The 23,618-nt window shown below is 43.0% G+C and overlaps 2 protein-coding genes across 3 annotated transcripts; one reads left to right on the forward strand and one right to left on the reverse strand.

The window, feature by feature from the left end:
• The first annotated feature begins 254 nt into the window (after nt 1-254).
• Nucleotides 255-5,845, forward strand: hyls1 (HYLS1 centriolar and ciliogenesis associated). 2 transcript variants are annotated; one of them, XM_076294952.1, is made up of 12 exons: nt 255-563; nt 842-956; nt 1,049-1,165; nt 1,336-1,409; nt 2,140-2,360; nt 2,465-2,520; nt 4,217-4,368; nt 4,644-4,689; nt 4,785-4,848; nt 4,943-5,024; nt 5,115-5,141; nt 5,536-5,845. In XM_076294952.1, the coding sequence occupies exons 2-12, from the start codon at nt 857-859 to the stop codon at nt 5,665-5,667; spliced, it is 1,071 nt and encodes a 356-aa protein (XP_076151067.1). In that variant the 5' UTR covers nt 255-563; nt 842-856; the 3' UTR covers nt 5,668-5,845. The 2 variants fall into 2 exon arrangements, with proteins under 2 accessions (XP_076151067.1, XP_076151076.1); XM_076294961.1 differs by lacking the exon at nt 255-563 and having other exon boundaries at nt 582-956.
• On the reverse strand, nt 5,794-9,028 carry mrpl4 (mitochondrial ribosomal protein L4). The gene is made up of 9 exons (XM_076294975.1): nt 8,867-9,028; nt 8,559-8,640; nt 8,291-8,459; nt 8,151-8,202; nt 7,893-8,010; nt 6,956-7,062; nt 6,768-6,877; nt 6,609-6,682; nt 5,794-6,014 (listed from the first exon to the last, which is right to left on the reverse strand). Exons 1-9 carry the CDS (start codon nt 8,912-8,914, stop codon nt 5,869-5,871), a joined length of 906 nt encoding a protein of 301 aa, XP_076151090.1. The 5' UTR covers nt 8,915-9,028; the 3' UTR covers nt 5,794-5,868.
• Between the last annotated feature and the right edge of the window lie 14,590 nt (nt 9,029-23,618).

Raw genomic sequence — 23,618 nt, forward strand, 5'->3', positions numbered from 1 at the left:
TCTAAGTGATATAGGCTATCTAAGTAAAAAATATGTTCCTCAGAAACATATTTAATAACAGTGTGGATAAATTATTACGTAAAACGGTTAAGTTACTGCGTAGGCCTACAGTATTGGTGATGTGTATGTAGGTGAAGAGCTTTTTCCTACCACTTTGTCACCCAAGACGATGGTGGCGCTGCTTAGACAAGAAGCGCATGATGAGTTATTTCTTCTCCCAAAAAGCGTCATTTTCAAAAGCGTGTCAACGGGCGTTGGCGTTGCCCAGGCATTTAACAGTTACAGTGAAAGCCAACAGCTAGCTTCTAACGTTAGTTACTTTGAGGTGTGCTGTTTTTTTTACAATACGCCCATTGTAGAAATGTGAATGATCTATTAGTTAATAGTTGCATATCGTTCAACTTGACAGGTGTGATTCGGAACTTGCAAATTCGCAAGCGTTTGCTAAAGCTAACATTAGGTAGCCACGGAAATAGCTAAATCGTAAACAAAAAGGCAAGCGCTTTTCTTAACGACCCAGCGGATATTTTGTGCTCTTAACGACTGCTCGCTGATTTTTCAGGGTAAGTTAATGGGTTTGACTGTCAAACGAGACATCTAGCCTTTATATCGACATGTTCTTAACATTTATCTCACTTTACTTGACATTAGCGTGCGTTTGCTAGCTAGTGAGATGAAACTGACGAATGGCAGTTTTTGTCCAGCCAAATCTAATGTTCGTTGACAAACCAGTAATCTACTAATCAACTGGCAATAACAAAAGCTGACGATGACTAATGAAAGAAGACTGATTATGCTTGAATTGTTTTTTTTTTAATTGCGTGTGAATACTGCATGTAAGATCTGGCAGTTGAAGATGGACTTGCTGGATTTTTCTGAGGAGGAAATTCAGGAGCAACTCTCAGCACTAGGTTACACCAATATACCTAAACACCGATTACGAGAATTCAAAAGAGGCAAGTTATGTAATTCAATCGTAGCTCTTTTCATGACTGATTTCTGAAAGCTGGCTAGGCATAACGTAATTGTTTCACATTTTCCTTCCAAGACCTCGATGTGCTTATTAGACTCGAAAAATCGAAGAGTCAATCCTCAAGTGAATGGAATTCCCCAAAGTCTCAAGAGGGTGCCAGCAAAAGTCCATCTGCGTTCATGAAGGAAAAAAGTTGGTATCCTTTGATTTTATCAGTTTGGTAAATAAATTGAGAAGTATTTCGTCGATTTGTGGTGACATTCAGTTCAGATTGGTTTAGACGAGCATATGTTTTGTAAAAACAGCAGATTTACAGCTCCTTGTTTGTCATGACTATGAATGTGTTTTACTTTTCTTCCTAGTACAACTAAATGTTGCTGCTCCAAACCTCAGTTATGCTTTCACTCAAGCTGGCCCAGAAAGACCCCAGAGACAGGTATTGTGTAACTATACATTCTGCTTATGGTTACTGTATTCTTTCAAGCAAGCTTACATCACAGACCACTCAAAACTCGTATGTCAAGTTGTCAACTGATTACATTGTGACCACCAGCCAAGTTCTAAAGCAGGGCTGTAAACGTAAGTTGGACCTTTTTGGACTAAAAGATCAATTACAGATTGACCGATGAGTTTTGGTTGATTTGACAATCAGTTAACTTTGAAACGGGCACCTTACTTTGAATAGACAATATCAATATTTAGGAGTGATTAACGTCAAAACATCTAGACTGGAGTAACCTCCGATATGTTTAGTGTTCTAAAGACGTCAAATAGCTTGTTATAGTTACCAAAAAGATAGCCAAGGTGCCAGAAGTGAACACATGTGGATAGCTATACGACTGTCCTTTCATAAAGGCGATGCAGCTTTTGTTTGCACTTCCAACAGCATGCTGTACCTGTTACTGTGCACAAATGCCCATATGTTTGTGTCAAAGAATCCCCTTATATCAGAGTAGTTTCAAAGCTGGCGTACATTTTGTACTTTTAAAGTAGGGCTGGGCACTACTTCAACTTCAAATCAATATCACAATTTAGATTTTTAATTTTAATTAGTCAGCCCTGTTTGAAAGATAATCATTAAAATGTGAAATGACTTTGAAACTGTTTAGTAACTTTTAATTAAGCGATTAATTCACCGGATCTCTGTTTACTCTTCTCCTGGTAAGATCCTAACATCCACATTTAGTGAAGGACACCATGGCTCTGGTGTACGAAGGGAATACTTTGATTCCTACACTCAGCACACTGTGATGCCCAAGTTCCCCCGGCCAGCCACTGCTCCCAGTAGGCAGAACCCAGAGGTGGAACCAGAGCAAATCTCTTATTCAGACACCAGCCCTGACACTAGGACCCATGGAAAACCGTCCATCAAAAGAAAGGTCCTCAGGTATGGCAGTGGCTTGAAAAGACGTTTAAGTCTGAAAATGAAATAAGAATAATGTCATCTTAACTAATACGTTCGCTATCTCTAACAAAGTCTTTTCTCCACAGAAAAACTAGGGGCCAGCCACATGTCTGTGATGAATCAACTCAGAGTGAAGATTCAGGTAAAAAAACATTAAGCTGCACTGAAATACAGTTAGAAAAACAAAACATACATTACCTGACAGTATCCAACATTTTTTAGGATATTACAAGGGGAATGAGTGACAGGTTGTGAGAAACAAGCATTAGCTATTGTTATTAAATTCTTGCCTAGCCCATTATTTGAGAACATGATGGAGCCTTTCATGGTAATTATTTTTCTGGCCACTTCCATGTTCTGCCACAGTGTGGCGCCCTGGGTCTACCAAAATCCCTCACACACAGGTCAAATAATCCTCTTAAACTCCACACTTCCTCCTCTAACTAATCTGCCTCAGTAGGGCCAACAGTATTCTCCACTTCGTTGAGGTGCCTGGAAGCTGTTTTTGCCTCGAAATGTACAAGACATTTGATAAGCACTGGGACAGCGAGAGTGAGGAACACAACAACTCGTCTGGCGACTCCTTCTGGTCTGACCACGAGAGTGAGGTAGAGGAGGAGAGCGACGAAGAGCTGCGAGAGTGTTACGTGCGTGAGGAGGAATCAGGTGGAACACATCAGGACAAATCGGACCAATTAGCAGAGAACGCAAAGGCTGGAGAACATGATGACCAGGGCAGGCCACAGAGCAAAGGGTGGCCTAGCCCTGAACACGAGATGCATGCGGGTGAACGGAGGGGTGACAAGGCTCAGACGAAATGTGACGGGGAAAAGCTGCTTCAAGAGGAAGATCAAAGCAAGTGCACTGGTAGTGTGAAAGAGGATTATGAAAAGGACTGGAGCAACGACAGCGAGAAAGAACAGGATACAGCAGACACCCAGGGCCATAACGGAGAAGAAACCCCACCACAAGAGACTGCTGATGAAGACGTGGAGCCTGAGGGGAATGCACAGGCCAAAAAGTACTGGTATGGGAATGAGGACATGAGGAACGACTTGGAAGAGCACAATGAAAAAGATGGAGAACAAGACTACCCTATGAGTGCTGGCAGCCCCACAAGTGTGATCACATCTGGGTATGGCACCTACAGGCCCGACTCTCCCAGGGACAACCCTGAGGGGGAGGGTTACCATGACGACCGCACCCTGAGCGACCCGGAGGATGACCGTGAATCCCAGTTTGATGCTCAATATTATGTGGACAATTACAACTTGTCCATTAATGATCATGAATATTCGCTTACTGATGACAAGCCAAACGGCCCACACAGTCCTGAGCTTTGTAACAGCCACGCTGATGATGACCTTAAATGTGTGGGCTTGTATGTGGCCAATGAGGGCCTGGCTACACAGTGTGATGTAGATGAGTCTAAAGGGGTAGATGAAGCTGTTGGAGCGGAGTCACAATACAGAGATGGTGAAGTTTATGAGTTGAAAGAGCAGTGCCCAAGGGGATATCACACCGCATCAGAAGTAAGGAATGTTCCAGAACTTAATGAAAATGACTTCAGCTCACTCTGTGAAAGTCATGAGCATCCCTTTAATTTGAGGAGCAACAAAGACAAATACTACCAAAAGGGAACATTGGATGTAAAGCTCAATGACCACAAGAAGACAAGACAAAAGAAACGTGAGCGTTCTTGATAGCCTAAATTCCATCTTCAGCTCTCATAAATTTCAATGACTGAAATGCCAACACAGGCCAGGACAGTTTATCAAATGCTGTGAGCATTTTTTACTGAGGGTCATGTTTAACAGGCTGTGATTGTTCTGTTTCAGGGGGCGTCAGTGGCCTGGAGCAATGTCTCGACAGATTACAAATGTCTGGAACACACAGACACCCGGACTCAGAGTTAGAAAGCGAAGAGATGGACAGTGGGAGTTCTGTAGGAGAACTGCCCAGTGCCTTTCAGGCCTATCTCAAAGGCATGGTGAGTATAACAGCATTCATCCCATTGACTGCTGTGTAGAGTACATGGCATTGCGAGTACTCACAGGCTGACATAACATCCACTTTTTTGGCAACACACGCACTGTTCAGCTGTATGTGTTTTATGACCTTAAATTGATTGATTGATTGAATTAATGTTGATTTCTTGTTTTATTTATTATGGATTTACAGGCTATAAGTCAGACACCTTTTCTTGACCTACATAGTACACATTTCTACTTCAAACCTAACTTTGATTTCTTCTGTTTCATCCAGGTTAGATCACGAAGTGAGAATGACATTCGACCCCGTCCAAAATCATGTAAGTGCTTTTCTTCAGTCATATTTCATTTGCATGAAAAGTGCCACACAAAATGATCAACGCATGCAAAATGTCTCATTGGATTTCTCTCACAGTTATCAGACCGTTAATGGATCACCCTCACACTAGGAACCTGAAGAAAACTGATCCTGTGACAAAGTAGGATGGGCTGTTAAGCATCATCTTTTTTCCTTCAAAAATAAAAGGTTCTTGAGTGCTGAATGGTGTGCTAACTCTGCCATTACTTCCCCAGGTACTTCCAGTACAAGCAAGAGTGGGACGCATTCAAAGCACCTGGCGAAAAGGACCGCAGAGCACTACAGTGGGCCATCAGGGTATGAAATGGTTTGGATAGTAATGCATAAATGTTTTCCTTTTTTTTTGTCAAGAATATTGAATGTAATTTGTCATCCTCTTGTCCACAGGAACAACTTATGTACCAGCCTCCTCCTGTAAGTTTCTCGGCTTGCGCTGTTTATATTTCCTTGGGGAGTTGGGAAGTGTTCTTTTCAAATATTTGAAGATGTTATTTTATAGGCAGCTTTTACATTTGGATTTTCACCATAATCTGTGGTGATGTAAAGGGCTTAAAAAGTCAAACCAGATGTAACAGGCTTAAAAAGTCAAACCAGATGTAACACTGCAAAGGTTGAATTTGAAATTAAATTGAAATTAATACTATTAATTTTGTCATGTAAACACTGTGCTCTAACATAATGGCGTGTTTCAAAGACCAAATGTATTGGTTGTAAATTCATATACGGTATATTATGTGGGCACGTATACAACGGTCAGGTTTGGTAAATAAAGGGTATGACCTGACTAGTTCCACCTTCTCTCTCACAGCCTCGGCCTCAGAAAGTACTCGTCCCCAACACATATGTAGTTCCAACTGACAAGAAGAGATCTGCCCTCCGATGGGAGATTCGCCACGATTTAGCCAATGGGATCATCCCAACCAAAATGGCCTTCCCATGACCAAGATCCACCTTCATGAAATGAATGCCTTCATGAAACCTTCATGAAATGCCTTTGTTTTTTTTTAACCCATTGATATTGTTGATGCATCTTTTGTTATTTATTTGTGACCGATTGAGTGTTTTGAAATGAGACCCTTGAATCACGGATTTTTATTAAATAAACACTTTTAATTAAACCTTATTGCAACCTTATTGACATTTATGGCAGGTCTGAGTAAGGGAGTTTGAAGGGATATATTGGTGAGTAACGTGTGTCATGCCAAAGGAGCTTCTTTTCTAAAAACTTCACCGCTTCCAGAGTGAGGACCAAGGTTTCATGTTTCAGCATGCTATGGACATTTAGACCTGTAAAAGGCAAGATTTGAAAAAATGGTTTCATCAGAGGTTTCACAAAATCATCAACGTGTAATTTGGCACTGACAAAGAACAGTTCCATGTAAACTGAAAAGGTGAATGTTTTTTTTTTTTATAGACATAAAGGCCTTTACTAGTAGAATATTGAATAGGGGCTGTACTTAAAAAAAAATTGTATTGAGTTGCATCAACATGAGTGACTTGTGATCATATTGCCAGGACTTAAAGTAATGGGTAAGTATTGGTGGTTAGCAGCAGTGTACATGTTTTAAAGTGATTAAAACATTTACACTACATCTTTTTAAAGTGATTAAATGATATCGAGCCCTTCTAAGCAATGAAAGGAATGTGTTCTATACATAGTTCTGTCTGGGTGTTCACATGTCTAGCCTGCATACTATTTGGTATTTAAATATAGTCCTACAATACTTAAGGTGTGTCAGTGCTTTAGTGTGTGGTTATGATTCACAGTAAAGTGAGGGAAGGGAATGGAAATTACTACACAAAGATTCACTTGACTACTAAACTGACAGATCCCAGTGTCAATGTACCGGTTACCCAGCAACACTGATCAATCTATCTTACCTATTGCTGGAATGATATTTATCTTTTTGAGGTTTGCTGTAGCCTGCAAGATGTTCTCTGGCAATTCCTCACCTCTGTAGAACAGTAAATCAGTTAATTCTTCCTCACAGCTTTTACATTTTACATAACCAAGAATGATGACCCAGAGTGGATACTCACACGTCTACAATTAAGACAGAATCGCCCCAGTGTCTGTGTGCTACGAGATCCATGATGTATTGAGAGTCAGGAGTCGGAATCTCTAGACTGTCAACAACTCTGAGGTAATCCTGAGAACAGAGGCAGTAACCGTCATAATATGTTCATCTGAATGAATCGGTAGGCGAACACCAAATGTATGCTTGTACCTGTGTGAATTTAGAGCTGAGAGCGATTTTTAGTCCTTGCACACGGACTTTCATGGGCAACATGTAGTAGTAGCTTGTGGGTCCCCTTGGTCCGTGTATTACACCACCTACAAGGACAGACATAGGACATTTGAATTGTATTGTTTTTTATGCATGACAGACAGTAGACAAGAAAGGGATTCACAAAACCAAACAATTCTAAAAGCAGTCCAGTAATACAGTTTTTCCAACTCTAGAAGTCGTCATTATGCAACAAAACATAATGGTCATACAAAAAATGTTATGTATCTCAGCAGCCACAAACAAGATTTCAATAGAGTTTCAATATATAAACGAGAGTGATTGTTATTGTAGCACGTAAAATACATATAATGTGTTTAAAAGGATATAATCCATATTTAAACACACTAGAGACAGCCACACAGATTTCACCAAATGTTGAAGAATGTTGTAAGAATTGTAAAGCACTAAGAGAAACAGGGATGCATAGACTTAAACCATGTAGCAAAGTGTGTAGCATGCAGGTGAAACTAAGTCACTTCCTTTTAGTGATTAAGCATTATGTATTGACTGATGCAGTAGTAATTCCTAGCTAAGGTCTCCTCTGCACTGTAGTTTGAATGTTATTCTCTTGCTATATGTCGCTTTGGATAAAAGTGTTTGCTAAATGAACAAATATAGCCTAATGTAAATGTAATTATCAAGTCTCAACCCATTTGAATTGGATTGAAGAAAATTCACCTTCCAATTTCTTAATTTACTTGGACTGAGATAAAAAATTCACTTCTTGCCTCACTTTGACTTATTGTGCTTATATATACACATCTCAAAAATGAGAATGATATTTAATTTTTGATAGAATGATATTTAATTGTTGTTGTCCTACACAGGCTCCTCACACAAAACAGTTTCAGATCTGAAATGAAGAGCCTCATACCTCCTCTCCAGATAGGTGATCTGATGCTGCCGTGACGAGCGCGCCCACTACCCTTTTGGTTCCATGGTTTCCGACCTCCACCACGAACCTCACTTCTAACCTTGGTTTTGGCATGGCTCTGGGAACAAGTAATCATGTCTCCATCAATACACTGGAAGCACTGCAGACTTTTCTTCTTACATTATGAGTACAACTATATTTGATGCAATTGCTTGTCTGGCTACAGCAAGACAGCTACAGAGTAGAAAATCCACTTACAACTCTTTTGAAGTTTTTTTGCCAGATCTCAACTTCGTGGAGGATGTCGATCCTAATTTGTTTGACACGAAGGACAAAAGGTGTGTTAGACTTCAATTACAAGGGTGCCTCTACAATTCACAAACACTTACAAAACCTACCTGGCCTGAACAGCAAACACGTCTGGGTGGAGGTCCACAAGACCTAAAGGTTTAAAATCACGACTTGCTAATGACTCCACCCAAGTTTGTTTGGAGGCGAGGTGTGCAGGAATGTCCTCTGCACACCTGTGCAACACAGGGAGGTCCTCGTTTAGCGGCAGTGCACGTTCTGAAAATAGTTATAAAATGACAAATACATGTCACACAACAGCTACCATCAAACAAAATGCCTGGTGAATGTGTCCATACGAAATACCAAGTTACTTACTGGCGCGGGGAACGTCAACGAGATTTGAAGGGATTCGTAGATTGGATGGCAGTGCACTTTCCGTTCCAACCGATGACATAAACTGATGTTACAATGAAAACGGTTAGTAAGTATCATAAGAGAATATCGTTAGTATCATTAATTGTCTAATGTTACATCATAACGTAAATATACAAAATAATATGTAGCCTATGTGGCAATGAGTATTATTCAAGCACGGTAGAAACACATGCTAACTAGCATGGCAAGTTTACATTCTCCACGGCTAATTTAAAGTCTGCATAATAACACCAGGCTTTTTGTCTTACCCGATGGCCTACGTTTCTGACACATTTTCCAAGAGTTATGCGTAACATGATTGATTACTTTATATATTAATTCCCGATATATTTTCCCCAGAGTCTAACCAAACAACGACATAGCATCACATTTTCATTTCTGTTTCAGAAGGTCGTAGACTGTCGCTTGAAAATTACGTAGAATGAACCAGCGTCGTCTGCCCCCTGTCGTTGTGGATGTAGCGTAGGCCATCCTACTGAAGTACACAAGTTCTTGGGCCATCCACGCTCAAACAATCCTCCATATTCACTTAGACATTTTCATATTCATGTAGATGTTTGTGTCTCTATCAAAATTACGATAGCCCATCATATTAATTCCCAATATCATGCCAACTCAGATGCTATCCACATTTGAATACTGAATTTGAAATATTTTGGTTGTTACTGAATGTGCTATAGGCCAACAATTTACAGAGCACAGTGCACACCGTCATCTATGCTCATGCTATACACCAGGTGTGATCTCTCTATAAGTGGGTTTGCTCTGCAATTTGAACACAATGAGATAAGTGACCCATATGGTTTGGACAGTGGTTCACAGGTTAAAAGCGATAACTTTTATCTGTATAGGGCATACTGTCCTATTTCAAATCCACCAAGAGTAAATTAATCAACAAAAATTGGACACTGGTCACTGGAAGATTAGCTTTCACAATCTTGACGAACGCTAAAAATGTAAGATTTAGTAGGCTATGTCTACCCAGTTTAAGCTTATAGGCCTATACATGTCCCGGAGCAAACTAGATCTTGTCCTCTGACTGCAGTTCATTAAGTATGCCATCATCACCCAGGGTTGTTATGAGTTTATAGTGGGGTACAAATTGTCATGAAATAATGGTCCCGTAGGATTTTTTTGCTAAAATTGATTTTTTTGTTTTATCTGCTTTATTTGGGGTCCTACTGTTGAAAAATGATGGGGTGCAAATTTTCTGACCCCGTTTTGCCCCTCCTCTGGGGGGCGCTTTCTCACCTTGGCCAGGATAATGACTGCACACATATATCTACTAATAATGATCACATTTTCACAATCTTGGTGTCAATTTAGGGGTTATTGAGGATGCTGAGTCCATTTATGACAGTTTCATTGTGATCAGAAGTTGTTATGTCTCATTTTTTGGTAGTGGTTTAGGCTTTTCTAGGATATTTTATCATATTTTTTGGTCAAATTGATTATACACTCTAAGTTATGTGCACTCAAGAAGTTAATACACAGTATAAACTTGAAGAGTAATTTATATAATAATAATAATAATAATAATAACTTTGTTAGATATAGCGGCTTTAGAAAGAGTTAGAGACTTAAGGTCTCAGTGAGCAGATATGTGTTTAGATACTTTTTTTGTGTGTGTTTTTTAACAATCTGGTGAACAATCTGATATTTTCCTTTACAATAGCTAATAAAGCAATCAATCATTTAACATCTTTGAAATAAAACTAATACAAAATGTACAGTAGCTCTACTGCAATGGCAGTGTACATTAACTAAGTACTGAACTAATTGATGAACTAATTGATAAATGAACTAATTATTAATGTAAAGTTGCATAAACAATAAAACACCTTAGAAATACACTTCTACATAAATCGATCATTCATCAGCATCATCCTCATTTGTAGTATGCTTGGTCACATTTTCACAGTCACCAGCAAAGCATTTGCAAAAAGGAGTACAGGGAATTGCATGTCTGTGACAAGTGCACCTGAGTGTTTTGCACTGGGTTTTGCACACACATTTTGTCAACTCTATCACAGCTCTAGGGGCAGGGAGTGTAAGACATGTCACAGGAGCATAAACTCCTTCTTGGAAAGTCCAACCATTTTCTTCAATCTGAGGAAGAACTGGACAGTTTGAAATGTAGGATTTATCACGCATGGCAATGTAATTATTGTGTTATGTAATATGAGGCAACAAGGCAGCTCGTGACGGAGGTAACATTTCTCCCTCCAAGTTCCTGGTCCGAAATAGCTCCCACCTCAGTTTTGGTAGAGTTGTGTCAGCAGTTGACCTATAGACACTGCAGACAAACTGCTCTAGACCTCTGACTTGTTGGGGAAGTTCACCATTGATGAGATTAGATGGCAATGGACCTTCACCAAGCTTCTTAAAGCAACTGATGACAGGATCATCATCATCAAGTTTTTATGTAGGCATTAACCCAGGTCTTTTTGCTGACGCCCACAAATTTACCACCCCAGTCAGCACCAGAGAAATTGTGGAGACCGATAAGGCCTTGACATTTTTGATGTCCTATAATCTACACTCTTCCTACCACATCAATTTCTCTATATTTTGTGCCCTTACCAGCAAGAAACTTGAGATGAGTGTGAGGTCCAAGGTGCTTACCAGCAACAAGATCAAGCAGAAGGATTAGGACATCAGTATCTGGTGACCAAACTCTAGAGTTGGATGTCTCGAGACCGGTCTCGAGACCACTTTTACGTGGTCTCGGTCTTGTCACAGTCTCGACCGTGTTTGGTCTTGGTCTTGTCTTGGTCTCGGATCCCTCGGTCTTGTCTTGGTCTCATTGTCTTGGTCTTGCGGTCTCGGGTCGACATAGTGGTCGGGAGATTTGCAAAAAATATGTCCAGGGGCAAGAAAGAAGCATTCTGCAAAATGCAAGTTTTGCAAAGTCTCTCTCTCTCATCATTGTCATGCAATTGCTATAGCCTACATAGTTTATCTCACCCAGTCTACGAAAACATTTACAGTGAGTGAGCTCACAGTCACACACATTCATGACATGCTCTGTCTCTGCATTGTTCTGTCTGTAGTTGAAAAAATACCTTCTTAAATTTAATTTAAACTGGGACTGAACCTCTTACCCCAGCAGGGTTCTCAAGTCTCACGCAATGGGCGTGAGACACACGCAATTCAACAAGTTCACACGCTCACACACCACACCTTGCATTTCTCACGCAGAAATATTACTAGGGATGTCAAGGTATCTGCATAATTATTAGAGGAGGCGCAGGGATACGAGAGGATTTCTCGCAGGGTTCAGAACTAGCGCACCACTCACCAGCAAAATCAAAAAAATAAATAGCCACCGACATCCAATCAAAAAATAGTAGGCTATTCGTTGTATCCGGGTAAAATTCCAAAATAGCACATCCCCTCCCTACAACCACGTTATGCTTGTGTGGGGTTACACGTTTAAGATTTCAAAACTGCACCAACATTCTTTTTATTCAGAAATTCAACTGTCTGTCATTTGGTAAACCAGCCTACTTATGGTACTTTACAGGGTGTGTAAATCAAGCCTTTTCACGAACATTTGGCCTAGCCTACTTTATGGCAAAATTATTTCTTATCTATAAACTAAACTAAACTGTCGGTCATTAAGAAAACCTAATGATTGTGTCGTTATAGCTTTGTGTAAGCCAGACATCAGCAACGTTCATTTTACACGACCAATCACTCTCGTGGCTGCCTGCACTTTCCCTGTCGTCACGGCTGCAACTTTCGCACTCGTTTGTGCTTTTTAGCGCCGTGTTCATCAGGTCCCGGGACACCCATCTGATCCTCCATGGACCATGTCAACAATTAATAAAAATTAGCTTATTATTAACGAGTGTTATCAATTTGAGCGAGTATGCTACACATAGGCCTACATTTTTTTCTAAACATAGAGGACTGCTGCAGACAATGACCTGCCAACCACCATAATGTATAATGAACTTGCTGTCCTCGGTTTCGGCATGCACATGCTTAGTCTAATGATTCAGTGACAATATAGGCTACTCAAGTGAATAAAGCAATTAGCCTAATAAATAAAATATTTGTCTCACTCAGTACATATAGGCCTACATCTCGTAAATTGGTGAGCCATAGAATATCCCAGCGTCACGATTATTATATTTCAAGATTCCAATCTATCCCACCTAAATATGAAAGTTATTTCTACTGACATGCTTCCTGATGACATAAAAAAACAAAAAAGAGACATAGGCTATGCATTATACTTTCCGAGACAAAAAAAAGATATAGGATGTATAGATTACAATGACAAATTTAAGGTCTCAAAGGGTTAATGCTTCTTTCCAATTTTTTTTTTATAATTAGTGAGTGAGTGCACCCCCCCCCCCCCCCCCCCAATCTCACTCCAAGCTGAGCTCAAAACTTGAGAACCCTGCCCCAGTATGCTGCTCTTTTTCAATTGATGCAAGTTATGGTGTAACACCAGAGACTTTCTAATGTGGAGACACAGCACTCAAAAAATCCTCCATAGAAATGCATGGGGCTAGTTTGCAACGCCAATATGGCCGTTGTCTACACATATCCCACCCCTTCCTCGCCAAAATGTCGACATGTGTATACATTGAGCGAATCATGTGGTGTGAGTTGACTACTTTGAGCCATGTGCTGTGTTGTGCAGACATTGTGCCAATCATGTGTTGTGAACTCGACACTGGAGCACGGTTGGTGTGGTGAAGCCTTGCGCACGCGCATTTCTGCTGAATAGGATGCCCGATGAGTACCCAAAAAGCGTTACAATATGGCCGCCGAGTGGAGGGACATGCCTAAAAGGACTTTGTTTTTTTTTGTTTTTTTTGGTCTCGGTCTTGGTCTCGGTCTCGTCTCGACTTTGTCTTGGTCTTGACTCAGTCTGTCTTGGCCTTGGTCTCGTCTTGGTCTCGGTCTTGATACCCTCTGGTCTTGGTAGTGTCTTGGTCTCGGTTTAGGCGGTCTTGACTACAAGTCTACCAAACTCTAACTTCACTCCAGCCAGTCTCAGCTGAACACACCATTGCTTGATGAGCAATAAGTGTATCTGCCTCTTCAAAAGTTCCTTTAGAGACATTGTGAGTTTCATCTCCAGATGAATTTCAAACTCCCTTGATGTTGCTGCTCTTTTCTTGCGTGTTTTGTACTTTAAAGACTGGTCCAAGTAATAATAATTTTGTCTTCTTGTATCTTCTGTCTGTATCTTAGCAATGTGATTCTCAGCTTTGTGTCATTAGACAGAATTAAAACACATATATCTTGTGTTGAAATAGTTATCTTTGACAAAAAATGGCAAGCAGCAGTGAGGGGGCCAAATAAAGTTGTGACATGCTGATGATTTACTTTCTCTTTAAGGAAAATCCAATATGGCCAATTGTTTATAATGAGTGGGGAAAATTTGCAATGATCATCAATATGAGTATGAAGAGTATGACTAGCCATTGGATTTTTTTTGCTAACCCTACGTCATCATGATATACTGTAACCCCTAAACGCAGGTTTGCTAATTATAGCGCCCCCAGTGGCCGAATTACACCAAATTTGTTGTGTACCCTTGGGAGGGGGTCAGTTGTCATGTGACCAAGTTTCGTTAACATACATCAAAGTGTTCCCAAAATATGAGCTTACTTACTGTTTGGCGACTTTGCCCCATTGGATTTGCCTTTATTACTGCAAAAAATGAGTCATAACAACGTCTGATCACGATGAAACTGTCATAAATGGACTCAGCATCCTCAATAACCCCTAAATTGACACCAAGATTGTGAAAATGTGATCATTATTAGTAGATGTCGTGTGTGGTCAGTATCCTGGCCAAGGTGACAAAGCGCCCCCCAGAGGGGGGGGCAAAACGGGGTCAGAAAATTTGCACCCCATCATTTTTCAACAGTAGGACCCCAAATAAAGCAAATAAAACAAAAATATAAATTTTAGCAAAAAAATCCTACCGAAATACAATTCGTATCCCACTATTAAGCGATTCTTCCATTTTCTTTCAATTCCACATAAGCAATGGCAGGTGCATATCTTCAATGAAGAAATAGACATGTTATGTGATGTTGAATTTATCTTTACCTCATGCATGCCTTAAGTAGGCTATCCAAGCTGCCTGGGGATAACATGCAAATATTTAAGTGTGACTTTTTAATGATTTTTTTTATAAGTTGTAGAAGAATACTCCTCATATTAATACTAAAACCCCTCCCCTGCCGAGCAGACCATGCACAACGTTTTAGGCATGTAGCAGTGTTCCTGGTTTCCATACTGACTACTTTTTTCACTTTGTGAAGAGAGTCTGGCCTCTCACAATTTGGAAACATTTCCAACTCTAGCATTGTAACGGGCGTAGACTTTGCGTTTGTGTAACGGGCGTAGACTTTGCGTTTGTGTAACGAGCGTAGACTTTGCGTTTGTGTAATGTCATGTGGAACACAATGGGCACTAAAACTGGAACCAATTATTTTTGTGGATCCTTGTGACATGCAGTACGTCACGGAAGCCCGCCTCCACCACTTGAAAAAAAAAATGGCCACAAACTAAATAAAAATTCTGAAATACAAAAAGTTGAGATATTAAAGGCATCCTATGCACATCTTTCACCTCAATATAAAAATAAAACAGCTTTTAAGTCATTTTGATGGTAAACTAAGGTGTAATAGGAGACTCACACACCTTCTGCAGCCATAGCCTAGTCGTCAACGGAGAACCAGCCTTTGCAACGTGCCTTCCCCTGACCCGGAGAATCACAAATTGCTTTATGACAATTGTGCAATAGCCTACTATTTGTATGAAATTCTGTACAATTCTTCTCAGTCCACATGACTCTTATATCTTTGCCGATTTGTAAACAAATTCACATGTACCATGTCCAGGGGGGGAGCCCCCTGAAACTGTATTGGATATACCTTTAAGCCAATGTTTTGAGTAACAGGTGCATCTAAAGAAAATTGAGGTACTTCAAAAAGTGAAACTTTCATATAATTTAGCTTTGTCAGGCCACATATAAAGTGACATATTTCAAGGCTTTTTTGCTTTCATCTTGTTGATTATGGTATCTCAAAATATTATAACAAAGAATTAATAATGCAATGTTGACCTGAGAAGAGCTCTAATCAGCTAACTAAGTCTAAACTCCGACAATGGTTTCCTGAGCCTTTAATCTCTCAGTCTGTGCAGGGCAATTGACTTTTCCACAATATTCTAATTTCCTGAGATGTAACGGTAAGTCAAAGGTCAACATTTCCTATAACTAAATGTCAACTTCCTATCTCAGAATTTGTTGGAAACAAAAATGGAAGAGCCTTAGTGCATATCTGAGTTGGTGTAATCTGGTCTTGCAAAGAAAATCTGGGAACCTCCTAATAGTTGAGGTCCTGGGTAAGATTTGTATGCACTTCATTTAGCGGAGAATATCTCAACTGTTATGTAAGGGATAACGGCCGCCGAGGTGTCCTGTTATACGGAATTAATGGACGAGGGCGAGGGGCAAAAACTCCCCGACGCGCAGCGCCCAAGTCCATTAATTCCGTATTAACTGGACACACCTCGAAGGCCGTTATCCCGCTTATCACCCGGTTGCCACTGTAAACACTGTAAACACGCGGTTCTGTTTAAAAAGAAGCTCATTAGTTCAGCTTGTTGTACAACTTTAGCATGGACAGTTAGCTTGTTTACAGTTGATTCCATTGTTGGGAAGCCTGCAACCAAAAGATTCTAGAGCGCTGTAACCGTCGTCCTACTATGGTTGTTATAGTTACCATTCATAAGCATTGATATGGAACGGTGTCCTGTTATTCAGAATTAAAGGCCACCCGCCAGCCAATCAGAAAAGAGTATTTCTTCTCTCCGGGTGATAAAGACTAATATGACCCCATTGAACAACGTATGTGTGCCAAAATCTGTACCCGGGACGAAAGTCCTGAAAATGACCACAACAGATGACTTTTTCCCCCTTTATAGATATCCCCATACATTTCTACGAGAATAATCTTCATATTAAGATAAATACTTTTTGTATTACACTTTGCCTAAAAAATAAAATAAAATATGCAAATGAAGCAATATCTCATTAAATATGCGTACCCTTGAAGCTACTTTCTGAGGTGATCACAATGTTCACAGTGACCATAATTATAAGGTCTTAGAAGAGTGTAAGCATTCTGATTTGATATAAAGAAACTGGCTAAAAAACAGTCAACCTATTACATACAACTAAAAACTTAAAAGCTTACATTTCCTGTTCTAAATATTGCGGTCATCACGCCATCACCTCCAACTTTTTTTTCTCCAACAAAAGTTTACTTGGCAGCCATAGTGACCTAAGGTCATACCAGAGCACATGGCTGTAAAGCAAGATGACTTGTGAGATCACGAAAAGGATCTAAGGAAATCTACTCTTTATTCTCCGTGTTGGCATGTCTTCTTACGTGTCATTACCATGAGTTGTAGTTTTGTGTATTTAAATAATTATAATGAATTTGTATCAGTTTTATATTTAATTTGATGTGTATTGTAGCTAGCTAGCTGCTAGTGTTTTCTTTTATTTTTTTTGCAAAATGGGGAAAATGTCATCACCAGATTGTCTCAGACAAGTTGATGAAGTTACAATGTCTTCATGTCATGAAGTTATTCCTCACAAAGAACAGATAATTTGGTACATACTAATTACTCATATTTGAAACCTTATTTTACAAAATTCCAAAAGATCTGGAGAAAGTGAGAGAACAACTTATGGATCTACATCACTGACACTGTCATCAGGTGACACAGATGTGTTTGTGTACATAACAATTGTTCTGGCTCATCCGCAACTCAGGAGTGAAAAGATCAATATTACCACTTCATGATATCTGCATAACGCTGGGATACGAGCTCACACAGTGTCTCCCAGCACTACATGTGCTGACTGGGTGCGATACAAACAGCAAAATATCAACCAAACTTTGAACACTGTCCACAACTCTTTTCTGATTCTCAATGTCAACTGTCCACAGCTAACAGAGTGCAACACAAATGTCTCAAACCATCAACGGACATGGAGACATTTGACGACCTGCACATTGCTGCGTTCGATAGTAATGCCCTTAAGATGGACTTTGAGAGGGCCGCTTGCACCTCAACTAATGCAAGAAAACATATACAAAGAGCCTATTCTATTCAAAGAGCCTATTCTGCTTCACTTCAGCCGTGGCCCACTGGTTAGCACTCTGGACTTGTAACCGGAGGGTTGCCGATTCGAGCCCCGACCAGTGGGCCGCGGCTGAAGTGCCCTTGAGCAAGGCACCTAACCCCTCACTGCTCCCCGAGCGCCGCCGTTGAAGCAGGCAGCTCACTGCGCCGGGATTAGTGTGTGCTTCACCTCACTGTGTGTTCACTGTGTGCTGTTTGTGTTTCACTAATTCACCGATTGGGTTAAATGCAGAGACCAAATTTCCCTCACGGGATCAAAAAAGTATATATACTTATACTTATACTATACTTATTCAACAGCAGCTTTGGGTCCAAACACCATTTACAGTACAGACACCACCTTGATCTTAAATGCAGATGCTTATGGTTTTGTAAGAAAGGGCAGTTTATTAGTCCCTGAGATTGTAATCTCAAAACCTGAAGGTTTACCAGATTCCTGCTCGTGTGGCAAGTGTACACACAAGAATGGGTGTCCCTGTCGGGTAGCTGGTATCCGTTGTTGCAAGTACTGCAAATGCAAGGGAGGCTGTAGTTGTAAAAATCCTATCACTGAATGAGGTCTCATCATCATCCCCATACCTGGACTCTGTTGTGAAAGTTTTACCTTGCAACACAGGGAATAAACCTGTTGTTTTGTATTTTTCACTTTAACGTTCCAATGATGATAGCAAGGTTGGATATAAACTTAGTTTTTGCCCCCAGGCAACATTGGACAGCCGTGGCCTACTGGTTAGCGATTCGGACTTGTAACCGGAGGGTTGCCCGAGCGCCGCTGTTGTTGCAGGCAGCTCACTGCGCCGGGATTAGTGTGTGCTTCACTTCACAGTGTGTCACTGTGTGTTGAGTGTGTTTCACTAATTCACGGATTGGGATAAATGCAGAGACCAAATTTCCCTCACGGGATCAAAAGAGTATATATACTTATACTTACTTATACTTACTTGTACCATTGCGGAATGAAAATCAATATTTTACAGATATGAAGTTATAATAATACAAATTATCATAGGAAATCATCAAAATCACTGTTATGTACTACTGAAAAGCTCCATAAATCTCCCCAAACATTCTCCGGTACAGTATACATACACACAACCACACACACATATCCATGAGTTTGCACACTTACACCCATGCATACTCATGTACTGTATGTGTACTGATGCACACTCATGCAAGTTACCTGCACCTGACGTTCTGAAAGTTTAGTAAGCAATTTGTCTCAAAAGAGAAACACAGGGGGTAGGCCTATAGCAAGTAGAGGGATCAGTCAGGTCTCAAACTTGGGGCTATAGGGTACAGGGTAGCAGGTCTGCAGCTTCACCGCAACATCAAAAAGCCATGGATGTTGGTATGATAGTCAGGGCACATACTCAACCATAGTGATGGCAATCTATAAAACTTCATGAAGCACACTCATGCACTTCACATATACAGGTGCTTCCCTACTTAGAATATTTGGTATGGCCATATGCAAGTCCGTTATGGTTCAATGTTGCCTCAGGGCAACATGCAGTTTTTTGTAATTTCCTATGACACCTACTGTACATTGATATGTTATGAAAAGTTGTTGATAATACACCGGTAAATGTATACCTGATAGTCACAGTTGGTAAAAATAAAAGGTTCCTAGGGTTAACCTTTGAAATTCCATAGAAAATGCTTGGGGTCATTTTTGACCCCACGTATGGAAAAGTGTTAGCCTGACGTAGTCATGGTACTGATACAAAAAATGCAATTACTTAAAAAAAAATACCAATTAGATACAAATCCAAATGGCCTCATGTCAAAGACAACCTATTTGAGGAATACATGGAAGATTAAACCATAACAATTTAAAATGACCAAGATATTGCAACAAAACAAAACCGCTGGGGTCATTTTTGACCCCACTTATGCATCCCTTGTTTGTATACAATTAACTTTAGGCTATAAATCTTAAAAGCCTCTACTACCTATCACCTAATGATTAAGTGAAGACATGGTGCATACCATTACTGTCCCACATCCTCTAAAAATCTCTCAAGCTCAACTCTCAGTGTTATCACTGCACTTGTATCTATATGGGAGGTCAACATGTAACCTAGCAACTCTGATATGAACACCAGTGTTATTGTCTCTGGGCTAAGTTATAGTAACCTGGCCCTTATGCTCCAGCACTAAACATCTATATGAGGCTGTATCTACAACACACACTAGTTAGACCCGGTTATGAAAACTGTAATCAACTATAAACATAAACACGACAGACAGGACGCACAATATTGGTAACTTGTATGGTTAACATTAACATTCCACATAACCTGAACAGCATCATGGGAGCACAGTCATAAGCCAGCTAGGCTCAGTTCGTTACACAGCCCCCCGAGACTTAGTCCATGTCCCCTTGACTCAAGTCTTACCCTACATCAGTCCATGAGCCTGGCTGGGAGACGACGCTGGCGTTGTGGGCGCCCCGCTATCGCGGTGGTGACTTCCGGTGAAGGCTGCACGGTGACCGGTGTTAGAGCCACAGCTCCATTGTCACCAAGTTCCACAGAGTCAGTGTCCAGGTCTCCACGACCGTTAGCTGAGGCCAGGGGTCGATATGGGGCCAGTCAATCACGGTGGAGAGCCACAACTCTCCGACGCTTAATCAGTCTCACACGATAGACCACATCAGACAGCTTCTCTAAGACATCGCACGGCCCGACCCACTGGCTAGTGAGTTTCGGGGAAATGCCTTTCTTTCTCTCCGGGCAGTACACCCAAACTTTATCGCTGGCCTGGAACTCCTGGCCGCGACAGCGTGTATCGTAAGCTCGCTTTTGACGTATTCCAGCTTCACTCATAGCCTGCCTGGCCAACTCGTGTACTCCTTTCAGTCTCTCGCGTAGCAGCTTGTAGTATTCCAGCCCTGGCTTACCTCCAATCTCCGCTTCCGGAGGCGAACTGAACACCAAGTCTACTGGCGTGCGTAGCTCTCGCCCGAACATCAGAGCTGCTGGTGTGCATTTTGTTGACTCTTGCACCGCTGTGCGATATGCCCAGAGCACCAGGGGCAAGTGTAAGTCCCAGTCCTTTTGTCGGCGGTCGGCCAATATGGCCAGCTGCACTGCTAGAGTCCGATTAAACCGTTCCACCAGCCCTTCGCTTTGTGGATGCAGAGGTGTCGTTCTCACTTTCCGGATGCCCATGCGCTGGCAAACCTCAGCAAACACCTCCGCCTCGAAATTCCACCCTTGGTCGTTGTGGAGCTCTTCCGGTGCCCCGAACCGGCAGAACATCTCAGTGACCAGTCTGTCCGCTGTCGTGTGGGCGCTCTGATCTGGCACCGCATACGCCTCCGGCCACTTAGTGAAATAGTCCATGGCCACGAGCACGTAGCGATTTCCCCGCTCTGTGACTGGCAGTGGGCCCATGACATCGACGGCTACCCGCTCCATGGGAGCCCCGACTGCGTATTGCTGCAGCGGAGCGTGCAAGCGTCGCGTGGGGCCCTTCTTCGCTGTGCAGGCGTCACAGCAGTGAACATGCAGTTCAACGTCCAGCCTGCATCCCGGCCAATAGAAGTGGCTTCTCAGCCGACGAAGAGTCTTTGCAATGCCGAAATGAGCCGCCTCCACTGCCCCATGCACATGTTCCAGTACACAGGCTCGTAATCCAGCAGGAACCAGCAACTGGAAAATGTCAGATTGTCTATCGGGAGCTCGCCAATGTCTATAGAACAATCCTTGACGTGCTACTAATCCCGGCCACTGTGAATAAATCGCTTTGGTCTCTGGATCGAGTGCTGATACATCAGTCCATGACGGTCGCTGACCGGCTTCGATCCATGACCACACTCGGCCGAGCAGGGCGTCCTCCGATTGCGCCTTCCGGATCTCCTCCCTTGACATCACGTCCACCGGCGACTGCGCGTCCGTGGCCCCAGCTGCCGCTCTGCAGTGCTGTGTTGTGGCGTTGAGCTGTGGTGCGTTGTCTCCGGTCTCTCGATTACTGTAGCTGGTAGTGGAAGGCGGTGAGACGACTTTGGGGTGCTGCTGGCGAGCGTTGACTCTCTCGCTGGCGTGAAGCTGGCGAGCGGTGGCTCTCTTGATGGCGCGGCGCTGGCGAGTGTTGAGTCTCTCGCTGGCGTGCTGCTGACAAGCGTTGGCTCCCTTACTGGCGTGCTGTTGGCGAGCGTTGACCCTCTCGTTGGCGCGACGCTGGCGAGCGTTGAAAACAGTGACTCTCTCTCTCTCTCTCTCTGCCAGCGGTGATGCAGCCTTTAGCCGACGAGCGGGCTCTGGTTGGGCCGCGGCCAGGCTCCTCTCCTCCCTCCGGTGGCAGTGCTGGCACTGGTCTGCTGCACACGGACGCCTGGACAGGTGTCGAATCTCCATGTCGTAGTCCTCGAGCGCCTCCAACCAGCGATCCAGCTGGCCCTCTGGTTCTTTAAAGTTCAGCAGCCAGGTGAGCGACGCGTGGTCCGTTCTCAGCAGGAACCGTTTGCCGTAGAGGTAGGTTCGGAAATGGCGCACTGCCACCACCACAGCCAACAGTTCTCTGCGGGTCACTCAGTAATTCTTCTCCGCTCGGTCCAGTGAGCGGCTGAAGTATGCGACCACTTGCTCGCCCTGCTTGCCTGCTTGTGAGAGGACGGCGCCGACGCCCACGTCGCTGGCGTCGGTGTCCAGGATAAACGGCAGTCGAGGGTCAGGGAAAGCGAGGACTGGGGCCTCACATAGCGCCCTCCGCAGCCGCCGGAATGCCGCATCGCACTCCCGTGTCCACTCGAAGAGCTGGCCTTTGTGCGTCAATCGATGCAGCGGGCTGGCGACTGTAGCAAAGTCCCGAATGAAGCGCCGGTAATATGACACCAGGCCCAGGAAGCTCCGCAGCTCAGCAACGTCGCGTGGAACAGGCCAACGTCTCACCGTCTCCACCTTAGCTGGGTCGGTGGCCACTCCGGCAGCCCCCACGACATGGCCCAGGAACCCGGTTTGCCTCCGGAACAGGTGGCACTTTTTCGGGTGCAGTTTGAGCCCAGCACCTCGTATGGCGTCGAACACCTTCTCCAGATGTCCTATGGCACTGGTGAAGTCCGTTGCATGACACAGGATGTCGTCCAGGTAAACCACGCAGCATGTTCGTGGAATGCCCGCCAGGACACGCTCCATCAGCCGGTCGAAGTTCGCTGGCCTGTTGCATAGGCCGAACGGAAGTACCTGGAACTGCCACAGCCCTTGCCCGATGGTGAACACTGTCTTCGGCCGAGCTTCCGGGGCTAGCTCAATCTGCCAGTAGCCACTGTGCAAGTCCAGCGAGCTAAACCAGCAGGAGCCGGCAAAGCTGTCCAGCGCATCGTCAATGCGGGGGAGCGGGTAGGAGTCTTTCCGGGTTACCTGGTTGAGGCGCCTGTAGTCAACACAGAACCGCCACGAGCCGTCCTTCTTCCGGACGAGTACAGCTGGCGCAGCCCAGGGACTACTGCCTGGCTCTATTACTCCTGCCGCGGCCATTTCCTTTATCTTTTCTTCAGCTGCTTGTCGTTTGGCGAACGGTAAGCGATGAGGTTGAAGTCGGATGGGCCGGGCATTTCTGGTGTTGATATCGTGTTGGACCAGGCTCGTTCGGGTGCAGTCCTCATCTCTTGCGGCGAAGATGTCGGTGTACGCTGCTAGAAGCCTCCGCACCTGGCTACCCTGTGCTTCACTCAGCCCCTCACAGCTACGAGTGCAGAGTTAATTTACGGCTTGCTTTGTCTCTACAGAGGGCCGCGTTCTCTGAGCGGAGAGTGGTGATTGCTCAACCCGCTCTCCTGGCTCCTCTCTAGTGGGCGTG

This window comes from Alosa pseudoharengus, unplaced genomic scaffold, assembly GCF_046254945.1.
Source record: "Alosa pseudoharengus isolate Yale_2024_CS ecotype anadromous, Long Island Sound unplaced genomic scaffold, YU_APseudo_1.1 YU_APseudo_1.1_scf_1, whole genome shotgun sequence".
Taxonomy (NCBI): Eukaryota; Metazoa; Chordata; class Actinopteri; order Clupeiformes; family Clupeidae; genus Alosa; species Alosa pseudoharengus.